General features: G+C 31.4%; 3 protein-coding genes across 3 annotated transcripts; 2 read left to right on the top strand and 1 right to left on the bottom strand.

Annotated features, from left to right (window-relative positions):
• Positions 1-903: 903 nt before the first annotated feature.
• LOC103491035 (protein NOI4-like) lies at positions 904-3,744 on the top strand. The gene is made up of 3 exons (XM_008450825.3): positions 904-1,090; positions 2,186-2,365; positions 3,397-3,744. Exons 1-3 carry the CDS (start codon positions 1,085-1,087, stop codon positions 3,439-3,441), a joined length of 231 nt encoding a protein of 76 aa, XP_008449047.1. The 5' UTR covers positions 904-1,084; the 3' UTR covers positions 3,442-3,744.
• A 3,042-nt stretch (positions 3,745-6,786) lies between these two features.
• Positions 6,787-10,529, top strand: LOC103491034 (WEB family protein At5g55860). Its single transcript, XM_008450824.3, has 3 exons — positions 6,787-7,492; positions 8,129-8,348; positions 8,491-10,529. The coding sequence occupies exons 2-3, from the start codon at positions 8,166-8,168 to the stop codon at positions 10,270-10,272; spliced, it is 1,965 nt and encodes a 654-aa protein (XP_008449046.1). The 5' UTR covers positions 6,787-7,492; positions 8,129-8,165; the 3' UTR covers positions 10,273-10,529.
• A 478-nt stretch (positions 10,530-11,007) lies between these two features.
• LOC103491033 (phosphatidylinositol/phosphatidylcholine transfer protein SFH2) lies at positions 11,008-16,181 on the bottom strand. The gene is made up of 11 exons (XM_008450822.3): positions 15,434-16,181; positions 15,305-15,333; positions 14,379-14,462; positions 14,220-14,273; positions 13,778-13,855; positions 13,534-13,587; positions 13,131-13,190; positions 12,952-13,047; positions 12,604-12,705; positions 12,394-12,474; positions 11,008-11,526 (listed from the first exon to the last, which is right to left on the bottom strand). The coding sequence occupies exons 1-11, from the start codon at positions 15,486-15,488 to the stop codon at positions 11,206-11,208; spliced, it is 1,014 nt and encodes a 337-aa protein (XP_008449044.1). The 5' UTR covers positions 15,489-16,181; the 3' UTR covers positions 11,008-11,205.
• Between the last annotated feature and the right edge of the window lie 5,711 nt (positions 16,182-21,892).

The raw sequence follows: 21,892 nt of genomic DNA, 5'->3' as shown, positions 1-21,892 counted from the left end.
CGTGTTGATTTGGGCCAAGCCCAAGCCTAACGTTCTTTTTTCTAGGCCCATTTGTGTCTTAAGTTGACACTTTTAGTTTGTGATCATAGGTTGACTATTTCATAACTTGGGTCATCTTGATACAAAATTAGGGTATGTATCCCTAAATTTGATCACTTCCTTGTGACTTTTAGCCTCGTTTTATGACATTCCGACCTTGTTGCATTGATATAGTTACATAGGAATTGATCTTTTCGAGATCGTTCTTTAAGCCTTGGACATTCTTGGAATATTTAATCAAACCCTTTGCAAAACTTAGAAGTTGAATGGATTACTCATGAAAGTTTAGGAGTTTAATTAAAACAATTATCAATCTCACCACTTTACAAAAATTCAAAATTTAAATGGATACAATTATTAGTCCATAGTTTTAGTTGATACAAACTCTAAAGTTTATTACGAATTGATATTTTTCGTCAATATCTTAAAGTTTGTATTATCAATCTCAACATTAGAGGTTCGATTCTCTCATCTCACACATTATATAAAATAATAATAATAAATAAATAAAAATTAGGTTAAAATACTATTTTGATTTATATACTTCAAATTAGTTGTTCAACATCGGTGAATGTAATTTTAATAAATACTAACCTTAATCTCCACTCCTAATTTGTTGTTGACGTTTTAGAAAAAAAAATGCTACAAATTTCAAAAATATACCACATATTACGATTCTTTAGACGAAAAATATTTTAGATAGAGTTCTATCGATGTCAGTTAATAATAGAATTTAAAAATTTATGACATTTTATAAATGATTTCGAGCAATTTTTGCTACGATAATTTCTATATTATTTTTCATTTAATTATTATTATTATTATTGATATTGATATTGAGAAGACACAATAAAAAGGCGCTGTCCGTTGTGTATTAAACACGACTTGGCCCAAACAAAAATCTCATCTTGTTCTTCTTCTTCTTGTCTCTCTCCCTCTCTCGCTCTTCTCCTTCTTCTGGTGTGGCCATCCTCTTTCTTCCCTTCTTCGATTCTTCGTTTACTGGCAAAACCAACTTCTCCCTCCTCCCAACTCTCTCGTATTCATGTCGGTATGTCATTCCTCTTTCTTCAATCCAATTTCGCTATTCCCCCCCTCTCGATTTATCGCGATCCCTTTTTTTTTTTTTCTTGATTCGATTTGCTTCCTGTCGTGATTTTTTTTCCTCAATTGGGTTTTTTTCCTTCTATTTATTGATTGTTGATTTTCCCATTTCATGATATCTCTTTTCTTTGTTTCCGTTAGATTCACTGCCCTGATTGTTTCCCCCCTTTTTGGAGATTTGCTGATGCTTGTCATTTCTGGATTTTCTTTTCTTTTTCTTTTTTTAAATTTTTGTGCTTGGGTTTTTTTTTTCCTTAATTTTTGTGAATCCCACGTCTTTGATTCATTTGAAATGTTTCCTCTTCACTCTGATCTTATCATCTGGTGGGACTCACCACTTTTGTTTGTTTGAATTGAGTTTTCATCATATGATTCATGGGGGTAATTAACTCATTTATTTATTTTTATGGAACTGGAACTTGATCGACCTAGTATTGTACTTTTGACGGAGTTCTGATAGATAAAGGATAATTTAAATTTAAATCAGTTGTAAACTTATATTGCTAGTTTTTCTCATCTTTTTATATTTCACTTATTTCCTCTAATTTCTGATGTCTGCTATTAATCATGGACTATCTTGTTTTTGGGTCATTAATGGAAGAAAGAGGAGTTAGTCCTTCAGTTTTGTACTTTGAAACCCATGATCTATATATTTTAGGAGACCAAAGGTTCAAAAATTGAATCCTTATTTTCATTATTTAGTGTATTGATTGTCACGACTATGACTTGTAGCAATGAAGATAGTTTCGTTGGGTTGAATTATAAATTTAGTTTATGTATATTTGCTCTGTTCACTGCTTTGAGTTTCTAAAATTTTCTATTTGGTATTAAACTTTGGACTATGCTTTTGTCTAATCCTTGCCATGACGTTAGTAATAGATACTGAATGGTATGCTATCTAAGCATTCCTGTAATAGTGTTAATTGTTAATGGTTGGAACTTTGTAGGACACAATCAAAGTTTAGACATAATTATTTTAATGTTTAGAATCAGATATGCCTTGAACTCCAATTATGGGGACTGAATGTATGTATTCTAACAGGAGAAGGGTCAGCCATTACCGAAGTTTGGTGAATGGGATGTTAATAATCCTGCTTCCGCAGAGGGCTTCACCGTGATATTTAATAAGGCAAGAGATGAGAAGAAAACCGGTGGCCAACCTGAATCACCCGGAAAGGCACCTCAGGCCAAAAATGTAGCAGATCCTGGCAAACCTCAGGCTGTAAGATGCTATGGACATAATTTTTTTCCTTGCCTTGTTTATCATGCTTGATATATAATTCCTCTCATTCATTGTGATATTGACTGCTTGTCTATTCCTATTCCAAATATCCATCAGGATAGGAGGGGTTGGTTATAAATAGAGAGAATTTTAAGAGAATGGATGTTAAAAAAAAGGTGGGTTGGTTATAAATAGAGAGAATGGATAGAGATGAATGTAAGCGATAGTTTAATTTGTTTAGGATGAGTTGGAATACTCTTGTGGGATGTTAAAGTGTTGATACAACATCAAATTTACCTTCACCAATCAACTTAAGCTTTTGTGTTAAGCACCCTTTTAAGCTTTTAAGTCTTTTGTATCTTCTCTCTCATTGACATTATTTTCTGTAATCACCTTTGGGTGCTTTGGGCTCCAGTCTTTATTTCATTCTATCAAGGAAATGTTTTTATCCAAAAAAAGAAAAAAAAAACTAAGCTTTTGGGTTAATCAATGATTTAACATAGTATCATTCATACCTCTACAATGTTAGTTCCTCCCCAATTTATATTGACGTCTACTTTTAGGGTCTTGTTGAGTTTTCTTCTACAAGTATATAACTCCACAAGTGAGGAGAGTGTTAAAATGTTAATGCAATATTAAATTTACCTTCTTCCATCAATTTAAGCTTTTGGGTTGATTAGTGATTTTAACCAGACATGGTCTCTGAAAAGTACCTTGAATAGCTATGGAGCCATTTTATTTCTCTACCTTTTATATTTCAACCATTTTATTTCTCTACCTTTTATATTTCAATATCATTTCAGTTCTTTGGTTTCTATCAAAATACAAATGTTCCTTCTAACAGTTATCTAATAACCAACTGCTCCAATTAATTAGGCTTCAGTACTTGTCTGTTCTTGAAAACACATCAATTAAGTATCAAAATGCATTCATTTGTCATTGAAATGCAATAGATGCTTTTGGACTTTGGCATTCCTTTATAAGCTGTTACTTCTTTCCCTCATGTGGATTTTTTTCCTGCTGTTTTCCAGAAGAAATGGTTCTGCTGCATTCAGAGCCCGCCTACACAATCTTGATGGTATTACCTTTCTGTAGATAACCACCGTATTGTGCTAAGATCGTCATTACTGGTTTTCGATAGAATATGAGATTTTTAAAGCTGCGATCAGCTTGCTATACTATTTGCTTCATAGTCTGAGTCATGGAGGAAAAAAGTAGAAGAATTTTACGTTTTTTATTTGTGGTGCTGATGTGGTTAATTAGCTGAGCTATGCTATATCCCATTTGTCTCTGCTCCCTTTTTGTCCCTTTTTTGTTGTCTTTTTAAATGCATTTTGTTCCTTATATCTGATATTGAATCTATATTATTGTTTGTGAAATGTTTTCTTCTCCTTTTTACTTTCATTTTCCTCTGCAGATGATTTTTTGCTACTCCAAAATAACCCTTTATAGAACTCATAGACACTGTCGTACGACTATATAGAACAGTTGTTGTTCAAGTAAGGCCGTCCAAAACAACCCTTTTTAGAAATCCATGCCTCAGTTTGAATCTTTGGGTTGCCAATAATACTACTTTTTCTAAAGCATGGAGTATAGTATTTATGTTAAAATCTAGAGGAGGGTGTGAATCGATACACATGGGGGTGTAATTTTAAATGATACAATTCTTAAATTTTAGGCCCAAAGTTGTTTTGTTGGTACCTTTGTCCTGTTGTTCTGTCTAACAATGTGTCTGTAGTTGTCCCCAACAAAGGGCTCAAGTTTTCTGAAATTATCATTTGGAACTAAGGAGAGATTATGAAAATTCTATCATGTCTTAGAATTACTTTATTTTTCCATTGCATATTTATATTTGTTAATTTAATTTAGTTATTTAGGGGAAAATTATATTTTTAGTCCTCTAAGGTCTGAGGTTTTAAGAATGATTGTGTCTGCTTCGAAAGAATTGTGGTTGGCCAGGTTAAAAGATGGGATATTTTGTTCAATATTGGTTTTTTGGGAATGTGATAGAAAAAAAGAACCATATAGATCAGTAAAATGAAATATCGACTATGATATGTATGAGAATACAACCTTTCATGGTTATGAGGTAGAATCAAAAGTGAAGATAGAGAGTTAATGTTCAAAGTACGAAAAACTCAAGATCTAATACTTCCATTAGAGTTTATTCTTGAGTCTAAATAACAAGTATATATAATAATAAGGTTTGAACCTCTAATTTGTTGGTGAACGATGAACTATAAAATAAATGAAAACAGAGTATAACAACGAAGAAGAATATGATAGGAAAAGTATAAGGTAAGAATTGCATTAAATAAACATTCTAAAAGTTTGGTTACTCAATTGCCTTTCTATACTTAAAATGATGGACAAGTTTGTAACTTTAGTGTTAATTAATGAGGTTGATAAATAAAGAGAAAATAGACACTCTAGTTAGTGTATTTTATATTGTGTACAAATATTCAAAATTTAATTTCAACCCAAACTTCTTAATCTAAAATTCATTCTTATGTATATTGTCTGATATAATTTACTTCAATGTTTTAGAATTTCAATTTCATCAACGATGTATATTTCTAATCGAAATTTATCCATACAAGCTTGTTAAAATTTGATAACAAGGTGTTACTGTGTTACTTCAAACATAGTAAAATTGTTGCAAAATTTTACATTCTGTCAGTGACATATCATAAAACGTCCATCTAGGTTTATCACGATATACACCAATAAAAAGTAAAATTTTACTATATTTATAAATAATTTTCACTAGTTTTGTCGTTTAAAACATTCCTTATGTATGGCAAAAAATTCATTTCTACTACCAAGTTTTAACTTATTTTACTATAACACTGTTTAGTTTATAAACTTTAAAAACTAAGGCTAGCATTGAGAATTTTGACAGACTAAATATGAAATTAATATGTATCTATATATATAAACTATTTTATATAGTTAGCCTATGAAATAAAATATTAGAGATCAGATATATATATAACATCTGAAAGGTATAAAATTTTTGTTTATAGAAACCAATATTATAAGCTACACTACAACTATAAAGTTAGGGAGGAAATGATAGAAACAAGAAATAAATCATAATGGCAAATTTGGAAAGCAAACACTTTTTCTCTTTAATTTAGAAACTATAGTCTTTTTTTTGAAAAAAATGGAAAATATAGATTGCTAAATACATTAAAGTCGGCATGGGAAGTTTCAAAGATTAAGAATGGAATTAAGAAAACTTGAAAGAGACTATTTGATTTTTGAAAATATAGATTATTGAAATATTTATATATCAAAATTACAAATATTGATGGTATTTTAAACTTGAATTCATACAAACAAATATGTTATATGAGTTTAAACTCTATAAATCAAAGAATAGTCGTCGTACTGTCATTCTTAGAACATTACGTAGTTTTAAGATACTTACAAGTGAAAATCGTATAAAACAAACGCTAAACACAATAATTCGAGTATTTCCAGATATCTTAATATAGTATTCCTTTAAAATAAATATGATCATCTAAAGGATGTTAGACAACGTAAGTTCAGAAATCAATAATTTCAGGCATATAAAGATTCTAATTATCTAAATTTTAAAAAATAAAACAGATCACCAACTTGAAGAAGTTAGTGTATAACCCACTCCAGCGTTTAAGTCTCTAATTATAGTAGATAGCGTTTCTAACGATTATAATCTACAACTGGTTAAGTATTACTGTTTTAATTTCCTCTTTGCATTAATATTTACTCTTTCGTTTTCTTTATTACAATATTTAATAATCACTAACAATAATAACCTACTTCCATTCCAAACACCTCCTAGAATATTATAAACTATTTGAATATCTAGTCTAAGAAATATTAAAGCTTATGATGTAAGGATAAATGCTTGATCTAAATTATATATATATATAAATCTTTCTTTATACAAGACAAGATTGTAAATTACACAAACTAGAAAGTGAGAGAGGAAAGTAAGGAAAGAAGTAATAAAAACAAAGGGCAAAATTGGAATATAAAGACTTTCCACTTAGTAGCTTTATTTATTTAATATTTAGTTAGAAAGCTACATGTTATTATATAAAGAAAACATTGTAAAGAATGCCAACCCATATTTAGACCAAGCAAGGGTAAGAGAATATGATAGCTCCATGTAATAAAGAAACAAGAGGTTTGTCCCATCTCCATGTTGGTGTGACAAAATAAACAAACTCTAATTTACAAAAGAAGTGGCTCCACTCCATCATCAACAAATAAAAACAAACACTTTTTTTATTTTTTTTTATTTCTTTCTATATACAATAATCTTTCAAATAAAGAAAAAGGGGAATTATTATTCAATACAATATGATTGAGATAAAACCAAAATTTCACAAGTTTCTTGCATCTACCTATAAAGTGAAGTGAAAGGGTCCAAGTTTTCAAACAATCCATGGGGAGATATGATCATGTGAAAGCAAGTCTACCCCATGATCTATGATCCTTTCTTCTGTAAATCATGTAATGGGTGAAATGGATCAATGATGTGGGTCATGATTGTCCATTATTAGGTGTAAAAGATGAAAACTTTTTGGAAAAATTACAGCGATGATCACGCGCCAGCATGGAAGACATTGTAGAGGATATTGCCTCTTCTTCATTTCTTCCTTTCTTCTCCCCCACCTTCATGCGTGTCTGACTATTCTCTGATACAAAATTTGTCTGAGTTTGAAATACCCATTTTCAATCGAAGCTCCTTCGAGCAAGAAAAGAAACCCTCTTCTTTAGCTTTTTTTTTTTTTTTTTTTTCCTTCTCAAACCGATACTGGGTTTCGCGTTTTGTATCGTTTTGGGAATACCCTTCTTGTTTTCCTGTGATACGAGTTTTTTTTGGCTTTGAAGTACCTAAGAAATCCTTTGTTTTCTTGACCCAGATTTTTTTTTTGGGTCGATCTTTTGTGGGTTTGTGTTAGAAGGGTTTGTGGGTTTGATGGAGCTTCTTTATGAACATGGTGGACGATTTGATTCTGTGATGATTAGCTGACTCTTCTTTTGGCCCTTTGGTGTGGTGTTTTGATTGCTTCTAGGGTTTGACGTTTTCTTGGCTTTGGAGTTTTGTGGTTCTGGCTGAGTTATTTTGAGGTTTGTTTCTGGTTTCTTCCTTTTGATTTCTCTTCTGTTCTTATGGGATTCTTTGTGTTTACATGATTTTTCATCTAGCTTCTCTCATATTCTTGTGTGTAGATGGGAAGTTTTTAGTCATTTGGTGCTTGAAATAGCTTTCATGGAAGTTTTTTTGTAGTTTAAAAAGGTTCGGCCGATACGGGGTTTGTTTGACTAAAAAATTAACTATGATTGGTGGGTGCTTTTCTGATATTGATAGGGAGCTTCTCTTGATTGTTACTCTTGGTCCTGATATTCTCATGAAAAATTGTAAAAATTGTTGTGGATCATTTACTCGAGTTTAGTGCAAGCTATGTAGCTCTGTTATTGTCCTGGAAAATTTGGATTTTAGTTTCATGATCTTCTGGATTTCTGTTAATGTTGAGAGCCTGATAAGTTTTTCCACCTTCATCGAAATGAATAATGGTCTTTTGAACATGTCCAACCACCTTTCTAGCTCTTAGAGATGATTTAGTTTATGAAGACGGAAAATAACATTTATGTTTTGAGCACGTCGGAGGATTCAAGTGGATTGGTTGTTTCATGTCTCTGTACCTTTAAGATGATCGCATATAGTTTGTTCACCCTGAACTTGGTGTTGATTTGTTCTAACAGGTGGAACTTGAATAATACTTGGAAACTGAAAAGTAAAATGGGTGTGAAGGGCCATCAAATTGCAACTCATCACTCACCTAATGCCAAAGTAGAAGTAGGAGAGATTGACACTAGTGCACCTTTCCAGTCTGTTAAAGACGCCGTCAACTTGTTTGGTGAAGGTGCTTTTTCGGGAGAACGACTAATTGTGAGGAAGGCGAAGCAACCTCATTCTGCAGAGGTGCTTATTTTTGTGCATTTCAAGAATTTGTTCATCTAGCATCTCTTTGTTTGAGGTTTTGTTTTCTTTCTTAAGGGTAGAGTAAAAGAGCTTGTATTGTATTGGTAATTTTTTTTTTTTTTTGGGTTCTTGTTGTCCTCAGAAAGTGTTTGCAAAAGAGACTCAACTCCACTTAGCTGAAAAGGAACTGAGCAAATTAAAGGATCAGCTAAAGAACGCTGAAATTACCAAATCTGAAGCGCTTGTTGAGCTTGAAAGTACTAAAAGAGCTGTTGATGACCTAACCAAGAAGCTGCAATTGCTGAGGGAATCAAAAGAATCAGCCATCAAGGATTCGGAAGTTGCCAAGGCTCGAGCAAAGCAGTTTGAGGAGGCAAATGGAAGTAATCATTCAGGAAATGATTATGGTTGGAAACAAGACTTAGAAACTACACGAGACCAGTACATGGTAGTGATCGGAGAATTAGATGCTGCAAAGCAAGAATTGAGGAAAATTCGTCAAGATTCTGATGCATCTTTGGAAGCAAAAGTAGTTGCATTGAAACAGGTGGCGGAGGCTGAGGAATCAGTCAAAACACACAAGCTGAAAGCAAATGAACTTTCTAAGGAAATTTTGGCTGCACGGGAATCCATTGAAAAGCTCAAGCTTGCATCCCTGCAAGCACATAAAGAGCAAGAAAAAATATTTGTTGAGAAAGACATCCAGAGGCAGTCTTATAAAGCAGCTCTTGAGGAGTCCGCAAAAAAACTGTTTTCTTTGCAGAAGGAAATTGACCCTGATCTCACCAGGAATCTCGAATTGCAGTTGAGCGAGACGATGAATGAAATTGGGAAACTGCAGAAACAAATGGAAGATAAAAAAGCGTTGGATTTAGATTCAGTGAAGAATGTCACCTCAGAGCTTGATGATGCAAAAGAGTCCCTACAAAAAGCAGCTGAAGAAGAAAGATCTCTCCGTAACCTGGTTGAAGCTCTTAAGTTGGAACTGGAAAATGTGAGGAAAGAGCATTCTGAGCTCAAGGAAAAAGAAGCTGAAGCAGAATCTACTGCTGGGAATTTGCATGTCAAGCTCCGGAAGACCAAATCTGAACTCGAAGCATACCTTGCAGAAGAATCTAAAGCAAGAAGTGCTTGTGAAGAGATGCTCTCAACTCTTGACCAACTGTCGTCAGAAACTGAAAATGCTAGACGGGGAGCAGAAGAGATGACAAATAAAGCAGAGGATTTGAGGAAGGAAGCAGAAGGCACCAGAATAGCATTGGAAGATGCTGAGAAGCAGCTGAGAGTTGCACTAGATGAAGCTGAAGAAGCAAAAGCTGCTGAAGCTAGGGCCCTTGATCAGATTAAAGTACTATCTGAGAGAACCAATGCTGCACGAGCTTCGACATCTGAGTCGGGGGCTAACATCACTATCTCAAGGGAAGAGTTTGAGTCCTTAAGCCGTAAAGTTGAGGAGTCTGACACATTAGCAGAAATGAAAGTAGCTGCTGCATTAGCTCAAGTTGAAGCTGTGAAGGCTGGTGAAAATGAAATTCTAAAAAAGCTAGAAGCATCCCAGAAGGAAATTGAGGATATGAAGACTGCAACTGAGGAAGCTTCAAAGAAAGCCAAAATGGCAGAAGCAGCTAAGAAAGCCGTGGAAGGAGAACTAAGAAGATGGCGTGAGCGAGAGCAGAAAAAAGCGGTCGAAGCAGCATCAAGAATTTTGGCTGAAACAGAGGTGTCTTTGGAATCATCTCCAAGCCACAATAGGATTCAAAAGCAGAGCACAACTGTGAAAAGAGTTGAGTCCAAAAAATTGGAGAAAGATAAAACCTTCTCAAAGAAGGTACTTTTACCAAACCTTAGCGGCTTATTTGTTAGGAAAAAGAACCAGGTTGATGGTGGATCGCCCTCCTACTTGCCTGGTGAGAAATCTGTGTGACATTTTCTTTTGCATGACTTTCATTTTACTCTTAGTAGTCAGGTGGGGGAGCATATAATCATTGTGTGTACATTTGTTGCCTGTAAATTTGTGCTCAGGTAACCAAAAATGACCTTATAAGCAACATGGATGAGTGATTTTGTATATGGGCTGGTTTGTTAGATTATTGATCAAAGCATATATTGTATTGAGATTTTCTATCTGCTATCGGAAATTTGTTTGCTAATCAAAGTATGATTAGATCTTTGAGCTGAAAAGGGACGGATGATTTGTTATGACTAATCATATCAATCTATTGTCTTCAACTCCCAATGCATAATCTGAAAAAAAAAAGTGCTAGTTTGGCCAGCCAAAAGATCTTGCCAAAAGCCCCAGATCTAGTAATAGTGTTGTACATAGATTAGTCAGAGTTGTCGTCTGTAATAGTGATTTCGTGTATTATTTTGTTGAAAGTCTCTTCTTTTGAAGAGAGCGCGGTGGGGTTGGGGCTCCTTTAACCCAGCTGTTTTGCCTCTTGTTGGACGTGTTCCTGGTTCACTTGGTTGATAAAGGGAAAAAAAAAGCCCAAAGATCACTTTTCAGCTAGAATTCTCTTGGTTTGTTGTATATGTAAGTTTTATTAGATGTTGTACTCAGTTGCTGTTGATAAATTTCAATTTCAATAAAAAATGTCTCCTCGAAAAACAATGAAATGTTTTTGGAAATTCTTGATGACCATGGCTGCAAACATCAAAATAAGAGGATTGAATCATTTCATTTTATGGCATCTCGAACAAGACCTGCCTTAAGCATAGGTTAGGGACGTGCACCAATGCAGCAGAGTGTAAATAAACTTTCTATTACATGAAATTGGAAGCAGGAGCTTATCCTATATGTAATAATAGCTCAATGGGCTTGTAGTTTCCAAGAGACATGATTGGTATTCTACGTTCATCATTCTCCATTGACTTGAAGGGCATTCATGGAATAATTGAGTGCATTGTGATTTTCCAACTTATGGAACTCTGTTTCTATTGTTTTTGCGATTTCGACATCTCTGGGATCTGGTTCAGGGAAATCCACGTGAAATGATCCCTGTTTTATTGGTACAATCGGCTCCCTAACAGCACCTTGTTGCTGAACGTAATTGTAAAGTTGTTGATGGAATGCAGTATCAAAGGAGAAACAGTTTTCTGTATTTCCATTCTCGACACGCCGAGATGATCCTGATCGTTCTTTTCGACAAAAATGTGGTAGTGCTGCATAATCCATTATCTGCAAAAGAGTTTCAAACATTAAAAATAAGACCATTGATGGTAAAAATGAAATTAGTGCACTAAATAATAGCACATTGTTGTTTCAAATTCTACCGTGGGGGAGATGAAGCTATCAAGAGTTGTAAAGCATGAGAGCAAGTAACTAACAGGCGGCGGGTCAAGTCAGTCACCACTAGAATTAAAACTTTAAAGTGGTGCAATGAAGTTTGAAAAATTGACAAAGCCAATTCAACAGGCTGGTTATAATTAGTGTCAGTTGATTTAGTGCTTAGTTACTTTTTATCAGTTTTGGTTGGACAGTTGGTTTGGTTTCTAGGAGAATCAACATTTGGTTGACAGTTTCTTATAACTTTATAAAAACAAAGGTATTGGTTCTAAGAAAACTGAGCCGTATTATCCAGCTTTAACCCTTCAACTATATGCAGTTTCGAAATTAAAAGAGGCAAGGATGAACCTATTCAACTTGGAACGGACACACACATCTATATCAGCGGGCTAAGTTCGACATTCACTGTATAACCACCAAGAAAGCAGCCATCCACAGTTGATGATTCAGTTCCATCATAAGGAATCACAGTATAGTAGCATTGGCATATATTATGGAGTAAGAAATACAATGATAATCCATTTTAGATTGAGATTTTCAAGATTCTCTATGGATAGAAAGATATGGTGATGGTGTAGTACCAAACGTCAGTTTCAGCTTAATTGAACTGACTTTCAATGAGAGATGGTTTTTGATGTCCTTTCAACTAATATGGGCGACTCTTTTATTTTCTAAAAGGAAGGGGAGAGAGAGAGCAAATGTCATGTCCAAATGGTAATCATACTGGGGGAAAAGTAACAACAGAGAAAGCAAGCTTGCCTTTAGTAATTCATCTCGCCCACAGTTCTGTAGCACTTGGATTTTCTTCCTTGTCCTTTCTTGTAAAAGAGGTTTTACAACCTGTCAGCAAGGTCAACAAATCATATTCACATTCCCTTCAGACGGCTTACTGCCCCAGACTTTTTTTTTTCTTTCCGATATAGAAAGTATATTGACAATACTTCTATATGAATTAATATAAGCGCACACCTTCCAGCAAGCAGAAAATACATATGGAACGTTCACAATGTAATAAGTATCGGTCTTCTCGGGATAATTTAAGTCATCAATGGTAGATATGACAGTCAGAAGCTGCATTAAGCGGGAAAAAAACAAAATTAGCATTACTAGCACCAAATGTTTTTATATATGGAAGCACTAACTGCATATGCTGACGAAGAAAAAAGATCAAAGAGTAAACAAGCAATTGTAAAATAGAAAATTCATTCTATCAAATGATGTTTCACTAATTTAGGGTTTGTCAAACTTGTGGTTTGATTCCAAAAAAAGGGGTGAAGATTAAGGAAATGTTGTTAGGACGAATAAAGAACTAGGTACCTTTATTTGATTTAATGCTGAAAGCTTTAATCCCGTCATATCCAAAACCTTGAGGCAGGTGCTTATATGTCGCCCATGCTTCTTTGACGCAGCAGGCTATAGCAAACAGAACATGTTATATTGAATAACATTTATAACTTATAAGTCAGCGAAATGATTAAACAGTCTTGCATACTCACCAACACAACACGATCCCTATATTCATTCATTTGGATGTGTGACTGCACATAATAATGAACCTAAAACGAAAGAACCCTTGTAAATATCCTTTGAAATTTTAAAGGAATTAATTTGTTTTCGTAGTATTGTCCTTCTAGCAGCTGTGATGTGACAGAAAATAACCTTATCCATGATATCACAACAAATGTAGTGAATATGCAGATTGCACAATTTAATGAATTCTGTCCCAGATCTAGTTAATGTGCACACAATTGCAAAGAGTTTCATAGGTGCAATTCGATGCATTTGATCTGTGCATATTGTTTGACCATGTTCTTCAAAGTTCAAAACTAGAATTTCAATTTTCTAAGCTTTAAGAAAAGGCCAGATACAGATGGTACACAGAGGAAAGTAAACCCTTACAGATGCCTTGTCAAAGGTGCTTTGACCAACACCAACAGCAATGACAGGAAGACCCTGGAAAAGAAAAAATGTACAGTGGAAAAGAGGAGCAAATTAACGAGGGAAGAACAGGGTAGCAGCCTACCCGAGGGAAGAAAAACTTATTCACATTTTGGTAGCAAAATAGAATTCATTTTGCTAGTTGGATAACTGGAAATGTATTAAAGATCAAATATTGAAAGATAAGATGATTTTATTTATGTACCTCTTTCGAGTATCCAGACAATCCTACCAACTGAGAGTCTCTCACTGCTCTGTATAACTCAGGAGGAATGATCGGTTTCTGTGATAATAGGAGATACATTAAATGTTGTAAAAGTATGTAAAGCCAAACATAACCTGAATCATCTTCAAGATATTTGACCTCCTTCCTAGTTTATTTTTGTTTCTATTTGTAGTGATAATTGCCAGAAACATGATGACCTTTTGGTTCTTTATACATAGTTTCTCTGGTATTTATCATTGCCATTTAAAGTGGTAGAGGCATATCTCGTAATGGTTGTCACTACATTTATATTTTTCAATTTTCATCTACTAATGAAAAACAAAATTGTATTACAATACACATCAGCTAGGGGGATTAAAGGAATAATGATAAAAGATGACACATCTATTTCATAACAATAGAAGGAGGAAAAAGAACTCACTGCCAATATGTTGTCAATCTCATTTTGTATCCTCCAATGTAGACAATCTATTAACTGAAGATTATGAAGAGAAAAAACCAAAGGTGAGTGAAAAAGATATAAAATGCTAAGAGAATTTAACCAAAATTTAAAACAACTAAGTTAACTGACTTATCTAACCATTTTATGGGCTTTAGCTAAATTCCAGTCTCTGGCCTTCAGAAACCGTTCCAAAGTTTCAGCTGGATGACCTTGATGCATATTCTGGAGACGGTAAGATAATCAATTCAGTTAGTCATGCATTTTAAGTACAATTTTTATTCAAGAACAGCAACAGAATGCAAACAATTTCCAATGTGAGGATATTTATAATTACCCCAGCTACATTTTGGAATCAAATCTTATAACTGAACAAGTTTCTTTCTCATTGTCATTAGTAATTTTGCTCAACTTCTGTACCAAAAAGTAGCTTGCATTACTATTTTCATATCCAGAAATCTCTTACCCTTCATTTTTTGTTACCAATTCAAACTTCAAATCTAACTTGAGTGCCTACAAGTTCCATTCAGCCTAAAAAGCCTGGAGAAATTAACTTGTAAACCTTTCTAAATTACTTCATCCAGAAATCAAGAAATCTTCATTCCTCCAGGCAATTAAGTTAACAAGAATTTGATCTTCAAATCTACTCATAAGACTTGATCCCATATCAATCAAATCATGAATTTGATTCAGAATGATGGGGAAAAAAATCAATCCGTTTCTCTGGACTACACAATTTATTCTAGCTTCAACTGCAAGGCAGCTCCATTTCATACCAAGAATGAATACCATTCGTGATAATAAAATATTACGAAATCACAGTCTCCAACAGCCAAAAGAATAGATTCAAAATAGTGTGATTACAGAAACAGATCTAAGGCACAGAGAAATTTACGATTCAACCATTGAAGCTGCGATTGAGCAATTAACCACCTAAAAACTAGTATCCATTCATAAAGCGTTGAGATCGAAAAAAACCCCACCAATGTCGCAATACATTCTGTTTTATTCACATCATCAAATCAAAAAACAGATCCAGCAGTAAAGATCAAAATCAAAGAACAAACCTCAAATGAGTTCTTCAGTGATCCATCGACTGTTGGGCGTTGCAAGAAATTAGAGAAGGAAAAAATATTAGGTAACAAATATACATAACAAAACAAAACAAGATGAAACTCCAAGGAAATGGGTATCACCTTCCTCCATTAGCAGCTGAAACTGCTTCATAGCTTCTCGATTAGCAATACCCATTTCCTCCTTCAGCTTCCTTTAGCAGAAACTTGGGCGGAAAGTGAGAAAGAATCTCAAAATCAAATAATGAGAAGAAAAGGGAAAGTGGGTTTGTTTCAAATTCAAATATGATGGTCGGTACAAGTGATAATTAGTGATGAGATTCAGAGTTAGTTCAACAAAATCTGAAAGATGGAGTGATGATCAGAGTGAGAGCAACAACATTGTTTGATTTGAAGAAGAAGAAGAAGAAGAAGAGAGTGAGATTGAGAGGGAGATTTCAATTGGGTTTTTTGTTTTAAGCTTAAAAAATTGGAATTTCAATTTTGAAGAACAAAAGCGTTTGTTCTACAAAATCAAAAAATTAAACACCAAAATCCTCTCTCTATCAATGCTGATGGCAGAAAACGGAAGCTGCTGACAAAATCAATAAATAAATCAGAAATAATTTAAACAAAGGGCAAATTGCATAAAAGTTAAAATAATAGTAGTGTCAATGAAACCCTTCCTTCAAACTTATGTAATTGTACTAGTTTCTCCTTAGATATAAGTTTAGTTATATAAGATTGAGGGTCCAAACTTATATAACTATATACCATTGTTATACAAGTTTATAACATTTATACTATTGTTATAACGGTTATATAAATATAGTTTTGATTACATTGACACGTACAAGTTCCTACAATAATTCTCCCTAGGTCTTTTTAGATATAAAATTTCTTATCTTAAAGAGGAGGTAAATGCTCTATTTCTAGAATTTTTTTTTTTTTTATGGGTTTTGTGATCTTCGGCTTAATTGGTATATAGATGGGTTAACCGGAAAGATAAATTAAATGTCAAAAATAATTTTTTAATGTTAATATGACCAGCCACGAAATTGTCAGAAATACCCCTACTCTAATAAAACATCCATCCTTCTCCAAAGTACATCATACTTTTTCCAAACAAATTAAATCAATTCACATCTTAATTTTTCCCTTACCAAAATGCTTAACCACCTACTAAAACACACAACTCCCCTCTTAAATCCCTAATTTCCCCCCTAAATTTCTTAATTTCCGTCCTCTTCATCCTCTCTTGAAGGTCATCACGTACCCTTCCCCACCCTAGAAACCTACATCACTGAATGCGAACGTCCTGCAAACACAGAACCCGTTTGGTAACGTTCTTGTTCCCTGTTTCTTGTTTCTGTTTTCATTTTTTAAGAAACAGAGGTGTTTGATTACGTTCCTTGTTTCTCGTTTTAAAAGAAATAGAAACGTTTCTCATTTTATAAGGAATTATTGGAAACAAAAAAAAAGTAGTTTCTTCTTCCGTTTCTCAATTGCTTCTATTTTTCTTTTTCTCAGTTTATTCCTATTTGTTTTGTTTTCCTTTTTCTCAATTATTTTTATTTGTTTTCTTTCATTTTTCTCAATTATTTTTATTGGTTTCCTTTTCATTTTTTTCAATTTTTTTTATTTCTTTTCTTTTCCTTTTTCTCAATTATTTTTATTGGTTTCCTTTTCATTTTTTTCAATTCTTTTATTTCTTTTCTTTTCTTTTTCTCAATTATTTTTATTGGTTTCATTTTCTTGTTCCTCAATTAATTTTAGTGGTTTCCTTTTCTTTTTTCTCAATTATTTTTATTGGTTCATTTTCCTTTTTTCAATTGGTTTTCTTTTCATTTTTCTCAATTATTTTTATTTGTTTTATTTTACTTTTTCTTAATTATTTTATTGGTTTCCTTTTTCTTTTATCTCCATCGTCTTCCCCAAATAATCATCTTCTTCCTCTTTCACTCATCGTTTTTCTCTGCACATCGTCTTCCTCTTCACCTCTCATCGTCTTCCTCGACAACCCGAACTCTTCCTCTTCGTCGGATCCATAGTTTTTGCTTGATTGTTCCTCTTCGTCGGATACATAGTTTTCATCTTCCTCTTTATACAAATCTGAGTTTTCGTTGTGGGTTTTCCTCTAAAGCATCATAGGTAATAGAGTTAAAGGTTAAATTTTGTTTTGTTTCTTTCAATTCTGAATATTGAAGACATAATAACTTACTTTAAAAATTAATATTAAATTCTATATGTCACGAAATAACGATCAGGTTGTTGAAATTGATGGATTAAGAAAAGAAATTAAGAAAAGAAATGGCCTGAGTAAGAGATGATATTGCCAATCGAATTTGACAACATTTGAAGAATAAATATAATTTTATGTTTATGTTATTATTTTTATTCGTGCATTGATACTTCTTCGTATTAAATGAATAAACTTTTGATAATTTTATTTTTTATGTTTGATGGATAGACCTATATTTTTTGTTTAATGTTTAATTGAAGTAGATGTGAAAAATAAAAAATAAATCTAGAAGAAAATCAGTAAATAAGAAACAGTTATCAAACACATTTTTTGTTTCTATTTTTTTTTCAAGAAACAAGAAATAGAAACAGTTATCGAGCGCATTACTGTTTCTTGTTCTAAAAAAAGAAGAAACAAGAAACAGGGAACAAGAAACAAGAAACAAGAAACAAGAAACAGAGAATAGGAACGTTACCAAACGGGCCTACAGTGGCTCGCCTCCTACTGCTTTTTCCATTGTTGCTCGCCTACTATAGTTTCGTCGCTACTACATAGTGGCTCCGTCACTCGTTTGACCGTAGTTCAGAGTTGAGTATAGCAAAACAAAAGATGTTCGAAGTTGAGTATAGAAAAACAAAAAATGTTCGGATATATAGATATATGATATTTAAATTCATAATATATCCTATAATATTTCAATCTTCAAATTCCAATTTCTAAGAACATCTTTCATTATTAAATTAACATCAATCTTCCAAATTTAATTTAATTGTTTCTTTTTTTCTTTATATATATATATATATATTAAATATCTTAATCTTCAATTTTCAATTTTCCTTATTAAATTCACCTTTCCTATTTTAGTTTGATTATTTCTCAATCAAAGTTATACATAACTTTTGTCCTAATCCCCAATTTTTTTTTTTTAAAAAGATATATATTAACAAAATATGTTATTAAAAAAATTATTAAACAAATATTTACAATCTACTGATGTTAATAAAATATTAAAAAAAATCAAAATCAAAATGAAATGAACGATTGTGATTTGATATTTCTCTTAATTATTTACAAAAGTGTGTTTGGCTAATACGAATTGATTTCTTATTGATTATTCTTTCTCTATATTTTAATTAGTTGTGACACTGAAATTAACCAAACTTAAATTCACATTTTCTTATTAACAAATATTTTTATTCTTTTTTTTTATTTCTTTATTTATATATATATATATAGGGTCTTCTCAAAGATATAAAAAAGCAAAACAATTCCAAAAATGGATAAAATGTAGAGAGGTTTAACGTATAAAATACAAAAAATGTCTCGTCAACAATGTAACGCGGTTTGGTATACGATGGCTTAAATTCTAAACGATTTTTTTTCCAAAATTTGGTATAAATGATTTTTTTGAATATTCTTGTTTTGATTACCCTAATTTAAATTGACTAACCAATTTTTTCAACATTCTTATACACCATCAGATTTGGTTAGTAAAAAATAAAAGAAAAAGATGATACAATGGATGCAATGAATGAAAAAAAATAAGGAAAAGAAGAAATACATGTACGCACAAGAGAAAGAAATAGATTTGGTTACCCAAATCTAAAAACAAAACAATCGGAGCTAAAAAAGAGGAGTCGGAAGAAACACGATTAGTATAGAGGAAGACGAATCACAGGGTGGAGAAAAAAATAGAAAAAAAAAACATAATAAAGACACGACACGTGACATCATTAGAATTGTCCAATTTGTCTTTAAATTTAATTGGGACACATGCCAATTGATGTGGTAATTTGTGATTGGTTCTAAAATTTGTGACAACTTAAATTCACATTTTTTTTATTAACAAATATTTTTTTTATTCTTTTTGTTTATTTCTTTATATATATATATATATATACCAAAAATACCCATCAACGTGCGTAATATATTTGGTAACGTAATTTGGTATAGGATCGTTTAAATTTGACTAAATTGTTACACGATTCTTTAATTAATTGGGTTACATGGTCGTTTAGATTTAGCTCACGATCGTTTAGATTTGGTATACGATCGTTTAGATTTGGTATACGATCGCTTAGATTTGGTATACGATGGTTTATATTTGGCTACAGGATGGTTTAGATTTGAGGTTACAAATCTAAATTATTTTTTTTTTTCAAAATTTGGTATACGATCAAATTTGGTTAGCGTTTAGATTTAGCTTTTAGATTTGGGGTTCCAAATCTAAACGATTTTTTTTCAAAATTTGGTATATACAATCGTTTAGATTTGGATTTGAGTAGCCAAAACTAAACGTTTTTTTTTTCAAAATTTGGTATAAACGGTTATCCTAATTAAAATGTCTAACCAATTTTTTCAAGATTCTTATACACCATCAGATTTTGTTACCTAATCTAAAGGTAAAAAAGAAAGGAAGAAAGATGATAGAATGCATGCAGTGAGTAAAAAAAAGGAAAAAAAACAAAGAGGAAGAAAAACATGCACGCACGAAAGAAATAGATTTGGTTACCCAAATTTAAAAACAAAAAACAATGGAAGAAATCGCACCTAAAAAACAAGAGTACAGGAGAGGACGAATTCAGGGGAGGAGAAAAAGATGGAAGGACAAACTTGGAATCTTTAAAAAATAACTAACTTTTTGGACTTTATTACACCTTTGTTATATTTAGAGAAATTTCTCATATATATATATATATATTTAAATTTTTCTTATTAAATTCATTTTTCAAATTTCAATCTTCCAATTTAATAAGAAAAATTAAATTAATAGTAAATATGAAGATTGAAAATTGGAATTGGAATTTGAAGATTGGAAATTGGAATTTTTCTTCCAAAGGTTATGAACATAGAATTTGAATTGTGATGTTAATTTAATAATGAAAGATATTTTTGTAAATTGGAATTTGAAGATTGGAATTATATATATATATATATATATATATATATATATATATATAATAAAAAAGAAAAAAGTATGGAATCCACGCGACCAACACATCGAAGTCCGTGGATCGAAGACTTCACTACACTATTTTTATCAATATTTTTTCTTATACCCTATTTTTTATATTACTTTTAAAAATATTTTTAAAATAACCTTATTAAGAAAAGTTCTTGAATGTGAATCTAAAATAATAAAAAGCAAATGAGATAAAATGTAAAAGATATATTAAAAATTAAAATAAACAAATAAAAGATTTAATAAACCTAGATATTTTCAAACTTTAATTAAATAAATCCGGTCATTAAAAAAAAATCTAAGATGGAATAATAATAGATATTTTAAAAAATTAATTATATCAAAATAGATTTGATATCAAACCTAATATTTAAAATTAAAAAATAGAGAAAATTTTGTTTTAACTAAGCTAAAAATTAAAATCAATAATTCGATTGCTTCATTTATGAATCACATACTATATTTCAAACTACACCAAATAAAATACACCATACATGCATTATTGTATGTGAAATAAAGTAAGATGTAATCTAAAAATTTATTTATTATGACTTTAAAAAAATTAAAAATGAATAAGATAAAATTACATATTTTTTGAAGATTAACTAAAAAAGATAAAAAAAACAAGAGTTTAATTTGAAATTAAAATTATAAGAAACAAAAGAGATTAATTGATCCTACTAACAAACAAATCTATTAAAAATTTATTAAAGTAAATATATTAAATATTATATTTATTAAAAATAGATATTTTTGAAATCTAATTAAAAAAATATATTAAGGATTTCTTAAAGAGATATTTTCAAAATCTAACTAAATGAATATTGAAAAGTTTCGATCCATTTACCATAAAAAATAGTTTTTATATTTTGTTAGCAAAAACATTAACATAAACAACTTTTAAAAATATATTGCTAAAAGATAATACATAGAGAATAATTAACATACATACACATCATGTCAAACAAGTAAGATATAGTTTAAAAATTAGTTTAATATAACTTCAGATTAATAAAGACGAGTAAAATTATAAAGAGAAATATTTCCAAAAGTCTAGCTTTAAAAATACAAATATGATATCTATTTAATTCATCTAGCTAATGATACAAATTGATCAAATAAAACGTACCACTAAGGAAAACATATTAACATTTATTAAAGATAAGATCATACAACTTATAAATATATTAAACATTTATTAAAAATACATATTTTCGAAACTAAAAAATATATTAAGGATTTTTTAAATATATATTCTCCAAATCTAATTAGATAAAAATATAAAGATTTATTAAAAAGAGATATTTTCGGAATCTAACTAAATCAAAACAATATAATATCATTAAAAATATGTTGGAAAGATTCGTTGAAATCCAACCCTTAAGGTTATGTTATAATT

The sequence above is a fragment of the Cucumis melo genome, chromosome 6, assembly GCF_025177605.1.
Source record: "Cucumis melo cultivar AY chromosome 6, USDA_Cmelo_AY_1.0, whole genome shotgun sequence".
NCBI lineage: Eukaryota > Viridiplantae > Streptophyta > Magnoliopsida > Cucurbitales > Cucurbitaceae > Cucumis > Cucumis melo.
The sequence above is the reverse complement of the archived record's forward strand: the minus strand, read 5'-3'. Positions and strand labels throughout refer to the sequence as shown.